Here is a 16,354-nt window from a genome sequence, read left to right as displayed (position 1 = left end):
AGCAGCCACAGAAAAAAACTTTCCTAAACGTCTTCGCGGCCTTAAGCAAGACCTCCTGAAAGATACAGCCACCACAAATCCCCAACCTGGGAGGTTCATGGTCAGAAAGGAGACTAACCATCATCACCTGAGTATTGCTTAAACCAACTTTATCTGAAACTGTCACACCTTCCATTTGTCCTTCCAAAGAAGCCCTTTCTACCCCCTCCCTATCCCCTTATTAAGTGTGTATATAAACCCCTATCTCCCTATTTTTTCTTTATTTTTTTATTGAAATGTAGTTGATTTACAATGTTGTGTTAGTTTCAGGTGTACAGCAGAGTGATTCAGTTATACATATATATTCTTTTTTAGATTCTTTTCCATTATAAGTTATTACAAGACATTGAATAGAGTTCCCTGTGCTATACAGTAGGTTTTCCCTTTACTTTAATTCTGTAGTTCTTGAAGCAAATGAGAACAGTGGAATTGAAGCAGGAGGTGGCAGCAGTCCCAGTGGCCACCACCATGGAGATGGATGAGTAAGATGTGAGAATACTGGACCACATTTGGAACAAGTTGGATGCTCCTACTATAACATGGAGAAGACTTAAAATACAATGTGGAGTTGAAAAGGAAAAAACAATAAGCTTTATAGCCCAGTGCCATTAATATTATCAAAAAATGCAAACACAAATGCATCCATACTTAATTTACAAGGTGGGACCAGGTAGAAACACAAAGGCCCAGGCTGTACCTGTCAGCAAAGCTGGGTCTCCATGTTCTACCTTAGTTCTCTCAGGGAGGCTGATGCACTCCGTTTGACAACCTCTCCTTTAGAAACTGTTGTGAGGAAGAGCCTAGGACTGAGGGTCAGGGGAGAAGGAGGGAAATTAGAGGAGACAGGAGAGGGCTTTTGACCCAGTCTGGGGACCATAATGTGTTGTGAGGTGAGGAGACTGATGAACTCGGAGGTTTGCACTTGAGGTGCACAGAGAACAATAATTATTATTATTACCATGACGATTGTTGGGGAGGAAAAATATCTTTTTTCCTTCTACCCTTCTAGGTTCTTGGCTGGCACTCTATAACAGGTGACTGATTAACAAGAGAAAAACAAACAAGTTTATTAACACTTCTATGGCATATAAGCATGGGAGAAACCCATGAGTAACTTAAAGGGGTGGCTAAACCTTGGGCTTATCTTGCATCTGCAACAAAGAATCACACAATTACAGAAAAATAACAGGACAAAGGAAACGGGGTCTAAGCCTCCAAGGGGGCAAATTGTGGAGAAGTAAATGTATGGGGGGAAATGAATGGAATACAGTTTGTTTTCTGATTCCTTTGGTGCCGGCTCCGGGCTAGTAGGAGTGTAGCGTTTTCTTCAAGAAAGGAAAATTTATACCTTAGAAAAGGGGAAAGGAAAGAGAACTTTTCCTGTATTTGCTACTTCTTAATTGCCTTCAGTGCAAAAGAATTCTTAAGTCAAACAGGCATATTTAGGGGTGACATATTGCGATTTCCTTCAATGCTATTTCTGTACAGTGAAATAGTTTGCAGCCTGTTAACCAGAATTAGGTAGATCTATATATAGTGACGTGAGAAGACTTTCAAAACACATCATTAAGTTAAAAAAAAGCAATTCATGGAACAGTGCAAATGCTGTGATCCTATTTACTTAAAAACTAGGTACAAGTCCATGCACATATTGTGAGTAAATTCATAAAGAGCCGACCGGAAGATGGCTTATCAAACTGGATACTTTTGAACAGTGCCGTGGGCATAAGCGGTGGGTGTGCAAGTGGCTTTCCCAGATGGCTTTGTGTACCCAGCTGTATTCTTCACAAAAATGTACTTGTTGTTAATTACTTACACGATTTTTAAAAATAAAAATCAAAGTAAACTTCTGAGAAGAAACAAAACTAGAGTCATCTGGGCTTCTTCAAAATATAGATACCACCCCCAGCGCCTGCTGAACCTGAAGCTGGGGGAAGGGGAAACACAGCCCTGTGGTCAAAAGGACCCTGGCGGTCCAGTGGTTAAGACTCCAAGCTCCCAATGCAGGGGGCGTGGGTTCGATCCCTGGTCAGGGAACTTAAAACCATTGGGTGAAACAGCTGGAAAACAGGAAAATCATGCAAACTATCAGCTACAGATTACTTTTTAATAACCAAGGAAAAGAACACTTCAACACCGGGGAGACTGATGGTCACACTTTAAGCCAGAAGCCCATAGTGGGACAATCTGGCATCATGTCCCTCCCAACAGGGTGCCTGGCAAAGTGCCTGACATCACATGTGAATTAGTAACATCCAAATGTTTCGCATACACGTCATCATGAGGAAACAGACAAATCAGGCCTCTCTGGCCTCCACTTTCACCCAGCCCCTTCTCAAGCGCTCCCCTTCAGCCCCTCTAAATTTATTGTAATGGGGTTTGCAACGTATGTGGAGGCAAGGGTATAGGCAGGGAGGGTAAAGGGATTTCTATTGTGGCGAGATTTTCATATTCCACTTGTATCAGTCAAGGTTCTCCAGAGAAACAGAACCAACAGAACCAATAAAAATAGATGTATGATTTATCTTAAGGAATTAGTTCACGTGATTGTGGAGCCTAACAAGTCTGAAATCTGTAGGGCAGACCAAAGGACCGGAAGCTCAATATGGGCTGAATTCCTTCCTCTCTGGGAAGTCTTAAGGCCTTTACCTGATGAGATGAGGCCCACCCACATCATTGAGGGTAATCTCCTTTACTTAGTCAAATGATTGTATGTTTTTGTTTTTGTTTTTATTTTGGCCGCTAGGATCTTAGTTCCCTCACCAGGGATCCAACAGTGCCCCCTGCAGAGGAAGCACAAAGTCCCAACCACTGGACCTCCAGGGAATTCCCCAAATGATTGTTTTCTGTTCTGTTTTGTTTTGTTTTAATTAATTCATTTATTTATTGGCTGCGTTGGGTCTTCGTTGCTGCACACGCGCTTTCTCTAGTTGCGGCGAGTGGGGGCTACTCTTCATTGTGGTGCTCGGGCTCCTCATTGTGATGGCTTCTCTTGTTGCAGAGCATGGGCTCTAGGCCACGGGCTTCAGTAGTTGCAGCACACGGGTTCAATAGTTGTGGCACACGGGCTTACTTGCTCCACAGCATGTGGGATCTTCCTGGAGCAGGGATTGAACTCATGTCCCCTGCATTGGCAGGTGGATTCTTCTTAACCACTGCTCCACAAGAGAAGTCCCATCCCCAGATAATTGTTAATCACATCTACAAAATACTTTCACAGCAACCTCTAGACTAGTGTTTGACCAAACATCTGGGGACCCTAGCCATCAGTAAACCATACCAAGGCATTTAATCACTCTGATCACCCACCTCACTAATTCATTCTTCAGCTGTAACATGCTGCTCCTTTCTCCACCTGTTGTGTTCTCTGTTTCAATGGTTTTGGTTTTCTGGGCCTCGCAGCATGCAGGATCTTAGTTAGTTCCCCAACCAGGGATCAAATCCACAGCCCCTGCATTAGAAGAGCGGAGTCTTAACCACTGGACCACCAAGGAAGTCCCTTGATGTTTATATTTTTCATTTAATACTTCGAGGAAGTTCCCTGCTGGCCTAGTGGTTAGGATTCTGGGCCTTCACTGCCGTAGCCCAGGTTCAATCCCCGGTCAGGGAACTGAGATCCCACAAGCCAGGCAGCATGCATGACCAAAAAAACGCAAAAAACAAAACAAAAAACCACAAACTTCTGCTTGATTCACTTTGATTATTTCTTGTTCCTTATTTATATCACTAATATTATCCCTTATCTCTGGGTCAGGCCTATTTTACATTCTTGGTTTGTTTTTTCTAATACCCAGGCTTCAAATGGTATACGTCCTGCAGTTTACTGTGTTTATTTTCAAGGAGTTGTCCTATTCAGACATCTAGTTATTTTAGCCTCTCAGCCCCACCCTCCCCCACAGGGATTTCAACTAGTCAATCTGGTAATGTATATTGAGAAAAGAAAAAGGGCAGTTTCTAGTGTGTGTTAGTCCGAGGAAATTGAAGTAGATGGGAGGGTGAGCCTTGCGGCAGAGAGCCTCAGGCTCCACAAAACAGCTGCAAGGACCCCTTCTTGCTGACACTGCCCCCCACTTTATTATGGTTTTACCTGAAAACACCTAGGGTGCAGGGCCTTTGGGAGGGGGCCGTCTCGCAGCTGTCATCCCTGAGTGCTGCTGATTTGAAGTGGAGGGGTGGGTGAGTGACTCCTGAGGCCAGTCCACAGCTGTTTTCAACAACTCCCACAGCAGCCGGGGCTTTTGATTTGCACTGATAGTACTTCCAACCAGCACGTGGAATTAACTTGTGCGAACGGTGTGAGGTAGGAACCCAACCTCATTTTTTCCCCATGTGAGAGCCATTTCCCAGCCACTACTTCCTTACCAAATGGCCCATCCTTCTGTTTGCAGTGTCACTTCTGCTGCACAACACATTTCCATATGTTCGTTGTTCTATTTCTGGACTTTGTATTCTGTTCCATGGTTCATTTTGTCTACCATCTTATTTACTTTAGCTTATAATAAACCTTGACATCTGCTATACCTATCCAATAGGGCTTGCCCTTCTTCCTCAAATTGAGCAATTCTTGGCCCTTTGTTTCTGTATAAAAATTTAGCTCATGGATATTTGAATTGGAATTACACTGACTCTATAGATCAATTTGGGAAGAATTGAGATCTTTATAATATTGTCTTCATACCTGATTATCTTGGAATATGTCTCCATTTTTTTAGGTCTTCTTTACGGTAAATCCCCTACATACGAACAAGTTCTGTTCTGAGAGCACGTTCGTAAATCCAGTTTGTTTGTTAAGTCCAACAAAATTAGTCTAGGTACCCAACTAACACAATTGACTATATAGTATTGTACTGTAATAGGTTTATAATACTTTTCACACAAATAATACATAAGAAACAAACATAAAAAATAAACAAAACAATTTTAATCTTACAGCACAGCACCTTGAAAAGTACAGTACAACAGCTGGCATACAGGGGCACGTTCACATTTTAGAAAGTTCACAACTTTAAGGTTCGTATGTAGGGGTTACTCTATTAGGGCTTAGGTTTTAGAATTTTCTTTCTAAAGATCTTGTCCACACTGCCCCCCCCTTAAAATTATTCCTATATTTTAAAAAAATACATTGTAAATAGCTCCCTTTTAAATTTTACATTTTTTTGACTATTGGCTTTAGGAATATAAAAATACGATTGCTTTTGGTATTTTGATGTTCTAGTCAACAAATTTACTAAACTCATCATTCTAATAATTTTTTTTACGTTGGTCCGTATTTCAACTTTATTTTTTTAATTTAATTTTTTTAAGCTCTCTAGCGGAATATAATTGCTTTACACGGTCATGCCAGTTTTTGCTGTACAACAAAGTGAATCAGCTGCATTTATACATATATCCCCATATTCCCTCCCTCCCTCGACTCCTTCCCACCCTCCCCATCCCGGCCCTCTAAGTCATCACCAAGCATCGAGTTGATCTCCCTATGTTATGCAGCAGCTTCCCACTAACTATTTTACATTTGGTAGTGTATATATGTCAATGCTACTCTCTCACTTTGTCCCGGCTTCCCCTTCGCCCCCTCCCCACCCAACCGTCGCCTTGTCTTCAAGTCCTTTCTCTACATCTGCATCTTTATTCTTGCCCTGTCAGTGGGTTCATCAGTACCATTTTTTTAGATTCCATATATATGAGTTAGCATATGGTATTTGTTTTTCTCTTTCTGACTTACTTCACTCTGTATGACAGACTTTAGGTCCATCCACCTCACTACAAATAACTCGATTTCATTCCTTTCTATGGCTGAGTAATATTCCATTGTATACATGTGCCACATCTTCTTTATGCAATTCTAATAATTTGGCTATACATCCTTTAGAGTTTTCTGTGTACAGTGATTATATCTCCTGAAAATAATAAATATTTCTTTCTTTTTTTAAAAAAGATTACCTATTTTATTATTTTTGTTTATTTAAAAAATTTTTTTTAATTTCATTTTATTTTTATTTTAGGTTGTGTTGGGTCTTTCTTGCTGCACATGGGCTTTCCCTAGTCGCAGCAAGCGGGGACTACTCTTGGTTGCAGCATGTGGGCTTCTTATTGCGGTGGCTTCTCTTGTTCTGGAGCACGGGCTCTAGGTGCACGGGCTTCAGTAGTTGAGGCACAGGGGCTTGGCAGTTGTGTCTCGTGGGCTCTAGAGAGTAGGCTCAGTAGTTGTGGCACATGGGTTTAGCTCCTCCCCTACCTGTGGGATCTTCCTGGCCCAGGGATCAAACCCATGTCCCCTGCATTGGCAGGTGGAGTCTTAGCCACTGCACCACCAGGGAAGCCCTAAATATTTCTTTCTAATTTTCGTACCTTATATATATATTTTCCTTGTATTACTGTGTTAGCTATGATCTCTAGAGCAATGTTAAATACAGTTATGGCTGGTATTCTTGTTTTTCTCTAATTTTTAAAAGGAATGCTTTTAATGCTTCATCTGTTAAGTGTACTCATCCTGTAGGATTTTTGTAGATAATCTTCATTGTCAAGGAAGTTCTGTTTTTAGTTTGGTGAGAGATTTTATATTGAATGGATATTGATTGCATTGAATAGTTTTAGTGCATCTATTGAGATGATCATGTAGTTTTTACCTTTTAATCTTTTTATATGAGAAATTACATTTATTGATTTCCTAATAATGAACCAAGTTTGCATTCCTAGGATAAACCCAACTCACTCATGACCTATTATCATTTTATGCATTGCAGGATTAAGTTTGCTAGTATTTTCCCAGTGCTGTTTGCAGTGATATTCATGAGTGAGATTAGCCTGAGTTTTTCCTTTCTAGTACTATCTTTGTCTGATTTTGATGTCAAAGTATTTTAACTTCATAGAATAAAAGAAGTACACACGCTTTTTCACTCTAAAAGAATTTGTGTGAAAATGAAATCATCTTTTATGGATGATTAGTAAAATTCACTCATAAAATTATCTGGGCCTTGTATTTTATTTGTAAGTAGATTTTTAGCCACTGTTTCAGCTTCTTTAATGGTTATAGGACTACATAGATTTTTCTATGCCATATTGAATCAGTTTTGGTAAATTATATTTTTCTGTAAGTATATAGGAAATTGTCCATTCTTCTCTATTTTCAATTTTTATTAGCATAAAGTTCACAATATACTCTTGCTATATTAGTATTACTATTTTAAATCTCTGCAGATCTCACAATGATATGTTAGGGCTCCTTCTTATGGACATATTGGGGACGCCTTGGTTGGGGATGCAGTGGGAGGCTTGCTTCAGCATTCAGTGGCAAGCTAAATCTTTGTCCTGCCTTCCTGGACCCATCACTTTCTTAAGTCAGAGTCCCAGGCAAGAATCCCCCACAGTTCTATTCTTTGCTTCCTCTCCCAGTGGGGGAGTGCCACCCCTGTCGCTGACTTCAGGCAGGAGCCCGGCTCAGGTTCCGTCTCTTGTGGAAAGTTGTAATCTCTGTTATCCTACAAAAGCCAAAGCTTCGGTGGCCACTTGAATCCAGAGTCCAGGTAGCCATGGCTTCAGCCCTCTCCCCAGCTCGAATTTCTGCTCTGTGGTATTCAGCTGGTACATGAGTCAGTCTGGAGGGTTCAGGACAGTGGTGGTGATGGCTGGAAGGCTGGGCTCAGCTGGGAAAGTGCTGAGTCCTAACCACTGGGCAGCCAGGGAATTCCCTCAGCTGGGATTCTTGACCTGAGTACGGACATGATGTCTCAGTGGTGTCAGCATAGTCAGACTTCTTACATGACAGCTCAGGGCTGAATGTTCCAAGAGGTGGAATGCGAAAGCTGATATTTTTTTAAGGCCTGTGCCAGGAAGACAGCACAATGTCCTCCTATTGATCACAGGCCTGCTCGTATTCAAGGGAGGAGACATAGACTCCGTCTCTCTGTGGGAGGAGCGTCAAAGAGACCGTATACTAAGTCAGTGTTGGATCCCGAGGGTCTTCAATGACCTGGTTCACAGTGGTGTTACATATATATTGAACAAATGACTAGGTGAATGTGCAACCCAGGTTTAGTGCTAACTAGATCTGTGTGCACGTCCTACATCCCTCCCTTGGGAAAAGAATGGGATTTCTGTATCAAATGACACATTCTTTATTCAGTTGAAACACACTGCCAAACAGCTCTCCAAAAAGGTGCATTTGGCAGATTTTTAACGTTATCATTACGCTGGGGCTCATCCACTCAAATACAATGAACGCATTGCCCCTCTGCCCAGGCGACTCCACACTCACAGAAAACAGACCTAAACCTTCGATACTAAAGCGGCCTCCAGGGGGCGGGAGAGAGCGAGCAAAGGCAAGTTACAGCTGGGCCTGGGCTGGGAGCTTGAATGACCCTTCAGAACAGGGCGTGATCCAGGCAGCTCTGGGTTTGCAAAAGCTTGACCTACAAACGACAGCCTAACTTCCTCCTTTGACCTTGCTGCTAATGCAGAACACATAAATACAGACGGTAGAAGAGGAGGATGTTTCTATGACCTGCCATGAGAGGTAAAAAGTAGAGCTTCCTGGGCGAGTCGGGAAGCTACCCACCATTTACAGCTTTGCGTTTCTAAGAAAACGCCTAACATACCCTGTTGTACACACCTACCCTGAAGACCAATGGGGGTGGGGAGGCTAATAAGATTTACTGAGCTCATTCTTTGTATCAGGCACTATTCTAAGCATGTTTCATGTGTTCTCTCATTTAATCCTGACAGCAATCCTCAGAGGTAGGTACTATGCTTATTTCCATTTTTCAGATGAGGAAATGGGCACAGAGAGGTGAAGCCATTTGCCCAAGGTCACACAGTGAGTGGAGGGTGGGGGGAGCCAGGACAACCACCCAAGAATATCTTGGTCTGAAGCTCAGATTCCTAAATGCTACCCTTTGGGAGATTTAATTCATTAGCGTGATCAAAACTTAGTGCTGGACGGGCTAGGGACAGTCTCTAAATTCCTCTCTCTCATGGCCCTAAGCCTAGCACAAAGCCTAATGCATGGTGGGCTTCAAACAAATACTTTTTTATAGTTTTTTTTTAAGATTTATTTATTTACTTATTATTTATTTATTTATGGCTGCATTGGGTCTTTGTGGCTGCGCATGGGCTTTTGCTAGTTGTGGCTTGTGGGCTCTAGAGCTCAGGCTCAGTCATTGTGGCACACACGCTTAGTTGCTCCACAGCATGTGGGATCTTCCCAGCTCAGGGCTCAAACCCGTGTCCCCTGCCTCGGCAGGCGGATTCTTAACCACTGCGCCACCAGGGGAGTCCCCAGGTCTGTTTTTTGTTCCTATAGTTTTGCTTTTGCAAGAATGTCACATCAAGGAAGTCATGCAGTCTGTAGTCTCTTGTGGTTGAGTGTATCAATTACTCATTCCTTTTGATTCCTGAGTAGTATTCCATTGTATGAATATTCCACAATTTGTTTATACAATCCACAATTGAGGGACATTTGGGTTGTTTCCAGGTTTCAGCTATTCCCAATGAAACTGCCAGAAATTCCTGTACAGGGTTTTGTGTGAACGTAACTTCTCATTTCTCTAGGGTCAATACACCTAGGAGAAGGGTTGCGAGGTCATGTGGCAAATGTATAGTTAAGAAGTTGCTAGATTGTTTTCCTATGGGGCTGTATTATTTTGTATTTTCACCAGCAATGCACGAGTTCCAGTTGTTCCAAATCCTCATTAACACTCAAAATTGTCCAATTTTTAAGACGTTAGCCATTTTAATAGGTGTGTGGAAGTATCTCATTCTGAGTAATTTGCATTTCCCTGATGACTAATGATATTGAGCATCTTTTCATGTGCTTAATTGCCATCTGTATATCTTTGGTGAAGTATGTCTGTTCAAATCTTTTGCCCATTTTTTAAAAAATGGGTCTTTTTCTTATTGTTGACTTTTTATAGTCCTTTATACATTGGATGCAAATCCTTTGTCAGAAATATGCTTTGCAAATATTACCTCTCAGACTGTTGTTTGCCTTTTCATTCACTCTTTTAACAAGGTCTGTGGATGAGTTTTTCTTTTTTTTAAAATATTTATTTGTTTATTTATTTGCCTGCACCGGGTCTTAGTTGCGACACTATCTTCATTGTGGCGTGCAGGCTCTTTTAGTTGCAGCATGTGGGATCTAGTACCCTGACCAGGGATCAAACCCGGACCCCCTGCATTGGAAGCGTGGAACCTTAACCGCTGCACCATCGGGGAGGTCCCTGGGTGAGTGCTCTTAATTTTGATGGAGTCCAGTTTATCACTTATTTTCTTTTATGGATTACGCTCTTGGTCCTGCATCAAAGAACTCTTTGCCTCACCCCAAGTCACAAAAAACTTGTTTTCTTCTAGAAATTTCATATAATCATAGAATGTGATTGCTGTAATGAATGAGATAATGTATGTAAAGCTCTTAGCTCAGGGCCTGGTGCAGAGTTAACACTCAGTAAATGGAACCTAAGATGGACATTCGCCTGCGGAATGTTTATAGGAGGTGCCTTCACACCCACCACATTTCCTCTGCACGGATCTGGTGTCCTGTCATCATAGGATGTAGGATATCCTGTCATCACCAGGACAGCAAAGGCCCCTGCAGATAGATATCCTTTTCCAACAGCCTCCTGGAACAAGTGGAGAGAGACACGGAGGCTCTGAGGACTACAGGTCATCCTAAGAGCCAGACCTGGAAGGTGGTCATTCTCACTGCAGCGAGCACGCCTCCAACCAGCCTCAGTTTCCATGAAACCTGGAGCTCTAGGCCAGGCAGTGACGGAGTGATGGGGACTAGGGTATGTTTATTGAGCATCTACTGTGTGCCAGGCCCTTGGCTACAGCAGTGAACAGGGTAGACAAAATCCGGAGACTAGCAGAGGAGGACAAGGAACAAATAACTACGTAAGTAATTACTAGACTAAGGAAAAGAGTAACGTGCTGGTGGGGTGGGGGTGGGGGTGTCTCATGAATTTATTGCCCTTCTGCCTCTGAGCCAGGTGCCTCGGATCCCCTCCAGGCTGGTAGTGGGGGTGAGCAGACTCGGGGACCCACATGACGTCAGCGTAAAAGCAAGGTGCAGAGGTCCTGGCGGGGGGGGGGGGGGAGGCTTGCTTTAGTAAAGGCTCTGAGAGAAGGGTTATTCATTCGTGGTGGCTTCACTCGACAAGTCTTCCTGCGGCACCTACTGTGTCCCAAGCACCCCATGAGGAGGACAAACGCGGCCCCTCCCCGCTCACTATATTGGGTCAGACAGAGCGATAGGAAACCAGCAAAAAAGTCAGAGAGGTGGTTTCACCCGGAGCCGTAGGCTCGGAGGGGCTGCTATGGGGGTAGGGCGCCCCCGGGGGCGGGGACAAGTCCTGCCTTTGCTGCAACCCTGCCCCCCCCCGCCCACGTCCCCCTTTTTAGCAGAGAGGTCACCACGCCGGCGACGAGCGCGCTCTCCGCCCGGCCCGCAGCACCCGCGCCCCCGCGATCCAGGGCGCGCGCGGCCCGCCTGCCCGCCCCCCGGCGCCCCCGGCGTACGGCGCCCCCTCGCGGGAGCCCTGGGCCGCGCCGCTCGCGCGAGCAGGGGAGGGGGCGGGGGCACCGCGCACGCGCACGGGCCGGCGGCGCGCGCCGAGCTGGGGGCGCCGCGCGGGTGCAGCCACGATGGAAGGGGGTGCGTACGGAGCCGGCAAAGCCGGGGGCGCCTTCGACCCCTACACCCTGGTCCGGCAGCCGCACACCATCCTGCGCGTCGTGTCCTGGGTAAGGACGGCTGGGCGGCCCGGCCAGGTCGGTGGTGGGGCGGGGTGGGGGCGCGGGCAAGGGCGGCGCGCCGGGACGGACGGACCCCGACCCCGCCGAGCCCGCGGCCCGGCCGCTGGTGGGGCGCCGTCCGGCCGGGGCACGGGCGCCCGCCGCTCCCTCTCTCCTTCCCGGGCCCCGGGCGGGGGTCCCGGCGTTCGCGGGGGCGCCTGCTCCCCGACCCCTGGCTTCCCGGTGTCCCCACTTCTTACTCCCCCCCCCCATCGAGGTGACCTCCAGGCCGCGACCAGGCACCTCGCGGCTCGGGTCGCGCGCGGCCGCCTGGGCGGACCGGCGACCGTGGGGACGGAACCCTGGTTTCAGGTGGCCTTTTTGGGGGGTGGATCAGGGCGTGGGTCGTCTCGCGGGGTGTAGGCGCGCGTGCCACGGACGTTCAAGGAGGTAGAGGGCAGGAAACCGGGTTTTTGTGGCTTAGCCGGGATGGTGAGGAGCGACGCGTCGGGAGCCGGATACCTGGGTTCTACCCGGGAACTGCCTTTCCGCGGCGTGACCTTGGGCTGGAAACCACCCGAGAAATGTTCACGGGAAGCGAGGAGTTAAATTCCGAGGTGGGCAGAGCCACCTCCTCTCGCTTGCCTCAGTTTCCCGATTTGTAGCGAGGTGGGAGGAGCCTCCGTGAGACCTCCTTGGGCTTGGATATTTCCTGAATCTGCCGACACCTGGATGCCTGAGGAGGGCGGGGGCAGGGGAGGGGAGGGCGGGGGGAGGGGAGGGGAGGGGAGGGCGGGAGAAAGGTCCGCTGCCCACAGTGAAGAGCAGAGAGGCCCGTTCTGGACCCCCAGCCTGGTGAGGACAGAATCCCCTAGGGCAGAGAGCTGAGTGGGGGGGGTCCCTGTTCAACCCTGAGTTCGGGGAGAGGAGGATGGGACAGAGTCAGCACACAGAGAGGGGTTCACGTGGCCTGAGCAGCATCCAGGGAAAGGAGGCCTGCTGCTGTCTGGGGGAGGGCGGTCTGGGGCTCTCTAGGGTTGCAGGCCGTTGCCCAGACCTCATCACTAGAGGGCCTTGCCTCTGCAAGCCTGGGGCCCCTTCCTGTGGGCCTTGACCAGAAGGGCCTGGATTGGGGACACAGGGCAGCGGCCCTGTCAGCCACCCCAGGGGGCTACGCCTAAAGCCAGCAGTGGCCGTGGGGTGCTCAAGCTCCCTCACTTCCTGGATTTTCAGGGCCATATTAGGGTGTGATGGGTGGGACAACTGGGGTGTTTATCTCTGGCCTCCCAGAGGGAAAGGGAGCTACCTTTTCCTTTGTCTAAAAACATTAAAACCTCCCTCTGGTGCCACAGGAAGCGTGGCCACGTTTAAACCCCCTTCTTTTCAAGTGCCCACCTGGATGGGGAGCTCTTTGAGGGCAGGGAGACCCTGTTCTTTAGTCTTGGGGTCTCTGGTGCTGGCACAGGGCCTGGCACCCTGGGTACATCCAGGAGGGTTTGTGGCACTGATTTCATTCATCCATTTCATCTCCAGCTCCCTAGAGACCCTGGCAGATCCTGGGCAAAGGTAGAGCTCTGGGGGACACCTGCCTGATCAGGTGGGCGGGCTCTGTGCGCTGCTCCCCTCTACCAGCCCCTGGGCCACTGGCCTGGGAAGGTGAAGTCACTGGCTTTGTTGAGGGGGTGTCGGCGTTTTGTCTGCTTGGGTCACTTCTGCCAGCGATGGCTTCATTTAGCAAAGCTTTATTGAGTCGGCTGGGCCCCGAGGGAAGGCGGCGTGACTCAGATGCAGCCCTTTAGTGCTCGGGGAGCCTCCAGTCCCGCTGGGTTGTGAGCCAGGCACCCCGAGGCGGAGGCCGAGTGAGCCAGGAGAGCAATCAGAGAAGCTTCCTGGAGGAGGTGATGTCAGATTGGGCCTGGAAGGGTGAGGAGGGTTCACATGTGTGCACATCAAGGTGCAGGGAAGACATTCCAAGCAGAAGGGAGAAAAAGTCGCTGAGCACCCACTGTACACAGGGCTGTTCTCACAATTACCTGGCTAGCTCCCCCCACAGCCTGTATCATGCTTGAGGGAACCGAGGCTCAGAGAGGCCCAAGGTTACTGAGCATCTGAGTGGCAGATGGAGGATTTGAACCCAGATCTTCCTGTCTCCAAAGCACGGTGCTTCCCCTGCATCAGGAAGAGTTTGGAATCCTGGAATTTCAGGTTTGGAAAGGATAAGGGTTATCTGGGTCAACCCCCATCCAATGCCCGAATCTGCCCAGAGGCCTCCCAGCAGCCTCGCAGCCCTGCTCACTACCTTTGCATGAGCAGAGACATCTGATGCAGGCTGATTGACACTTTAAAAATAATATGTAGGCTTTTTTCTGATCATAGAAGTAATACCTGCCGATTATTGGAAAACATAAATCACTTGTGATGTTACACAACAGTATATGTGTGCTTATTACCACTGAACTGTACACTTAAAAGTTAAGATGGTAAATTTTATGTTGTGTGTATCTTACCACACACACACACAAAAAAAGTGGAAAAAAAAAAAAGCACATGTGATCCTACCACTTAGGAAGGGCCACTGTCTCCTTAAGTGGTAGGGAGTCTTTTTCTAAAACACGTGGCACTCTGAAACATTTTAACACGTTGGGGTCATGTAGTGGACACACATGGCGACCTGTCCTCCCCCCTCGAGCTCCCTCCCTCTGCTCACCGCAGGGTCTGGCAGGCGTTAAGCTTCACCTTCGAGCTAATGGAGCCTGAGCACCAACTTGCCCTGGTTTGTGGGCACTTTCCTGGCTTGAGCACTGAAAGTCCCATGTCCTGGGAGCCGACCTCCTAGTGATGTGAGCACATGGGCTTGGGATTTTGTAAAATTTGTAAGAGAAAGATCTTTTTTCTGTTATTTGTTTATTTGAAAGTGGGCCCCCAAACCGTGTAAGCTTCAGGGAGTCACCAGACCTGGACCTACCCTGGAACCTCGGCCCTCTGAGCCCCCAGGCCTGCAGGACCTCCTTATCTCAACTGAGGCTTTCTCAGCTCCTCTCTGCCCCTGTGGGCCCTTCGCTCCCTCCCTCACCCTACACATACACATCTGGGAGGGTGATTACTCACAGCAGGAACTGAGGAGTTAACCCTGAGGGTTAAGGTGGGGAGGGAGCTGGTGAGCCCTGTGGCCGATCCCAACTTGGACCCTTCCTGCCCTGGGTGAGGAGGTGACGGCTAAGTTGGGACAGTGTGCAGGGTGAGCTCAGAGCTGCCTCTTCTGACCTGGGTTGGCGGGGAGGTGGGCTCTGCTGGCCGGGGGCCAGGAGATCTGGCACCAGCTGTGGTCACCCCCTGTGCCTCTGTCTCCCCATCAGAAAGCAGAGGCTGCAGTGGGTCAGAGTTGCCCAATCCTGCTCCCATCCCGCTCCCGCTCCCGCAGCCTGTCAGTGACCCCTTTCTTTACCTGGAGGCAAGTGGGGGAAATGGAGTTTCAGCAGGGAGCTCGCTGATTTCATATAAAGGACCACCTTCTGTCTGGAATTTACATCCTTACTTTTAGAGGGTTGACATGACCTATGGGAAAAGAATATTGGCTGCTAGATGAGAGGTTTTCTTTTCTTTTCTTTTGAATTAATGCTCTGTTTTGGCAAAAATAAAACAATAAAATGTTTGAAATTTTGCCGTTTTCAGGGTTGATCTCTTAAGGGCTTTGGCTGTAACACTCAGGATGCTGTAAGTAGGGTGGGTGTCAGCCCCCCATGACAGAAGTAAGGGGCAGGCTGGAGGTGACTTCTCTCTGGCTAGAGACAGAGCTACTGGGCCCTGGACTGTCAGAGCCGCAGTTTCAATCCAGTCCACTGGGTCCACATTCAGTGCACTCTCCGTGGCTTCCCTGTCTGAGTTGTAGTGGCACCAAGGAGTGGCTTGAGGGGGCGGTTTTACACCTTCATTTATATCAGACTCCCTCAGTAACTCCAAGCAAACACTGAGGATAAGAGCTGAGCTTGCGGGACTTCCCTGGTGGTCCAGTGGTTGAGACTCTGTGCTTCCACTGCAGGGCGCATGGGTTTGCTCCCTGGTTGGGGAATCTTACACTCTACGGCCAAAAAAATAAAAGCTGAGTTCGCTTTGCAAAGGCAGCAGCTTCAAAATGAGACCCCTTGTCTCCGTTCCCAGCCAGATTGTTACACCCTCGCTGTCCTGCATAGAAATTCTGGAGCCTGCAGTGGCTGGGGTGAAATGGGTCCAGGGTGGAGACAGAGCCTCTGGCCAGCTCTGGCATTCATTCATTCATTCATTCCATAAATACCAAATCCCTGCTCAGTGCCTGCCTGTGTGTCCCACCGGAGATGCTCTCAGTCCAACGAGAACAGAATTGAATTGACAGACACCATCCGGAAGGCTTGGGACACAACAAGAAGGAAGTCCAGTGGGGAGTAGCTACCTCTGCCAGGGGGCGTGGAGGGCATCCAGGGGGAGGTGACTCCTGTGTTGGTCCTAATAAAGAAAGTGTGGGGGAGGTGCCTTCCAGGTGTGAGGAACAGCATGTGCAAATAAATACCTGGGGCCACAAGGTCTGAGTGGGTTTTAGAAACGATGGTGAGCT

General features: G+C 47.8%; 1 protein-coding gene across 3 annotated transcripts in view; it reads left to right on the top strand.

Annotated features, from left to right (window-relative positions):
- The first annotated feature begins 11,587 nt into the window (after nucleotides 1-11,587).
- SYNGR1 (synaptogyrin 1) overlaps nucleotides 11,588-16,354 on the top strand; it is a 29,590-nt gene continuing 24,823 nt past the window's right edge. Inside the window, exon 1 of one of the 3 annotated variants that reach the window (XM_057741123.1) lies at nucleotides 11,588-11,775. In XM_057741123.1, coding sequence (XP_057597106.1) covers nucleotides 11,677-11,775 — 99 coding nt within the window. In that variant the 5' untranslated portion in view covers nucleotides 11,588-11,676. The remainder of the gene's footprint in view (nucleotides 11,776-16,354) is intronic. The other 2 variants (XM_057741124.1, XM_057741125.1) reach the window with 2 other exon arrangements.

The sequence above is a fragment of the Hippopotamus amphibius genome, chromosome 7, assembly GCF_030028045.1.
Source record: "Hippopotamus amphibius kiboko isolate mHipAmp2 chromosome 7, mHipAmp2.hap2, whole genome shotgun sequence".
Classification (NCBI taxonomy): domain Eukaryota; kingdom Metazoa; phylum Chordata; class Mammalia; order Artiodactyla; family Hippopotamidae; genus Hippopotamus; species Hippopotamus amphibius.
Note: the sequence above shows the minus strand (reverse complement) of the source record. Positions and strands in the feature narration are given on the sequence as shown.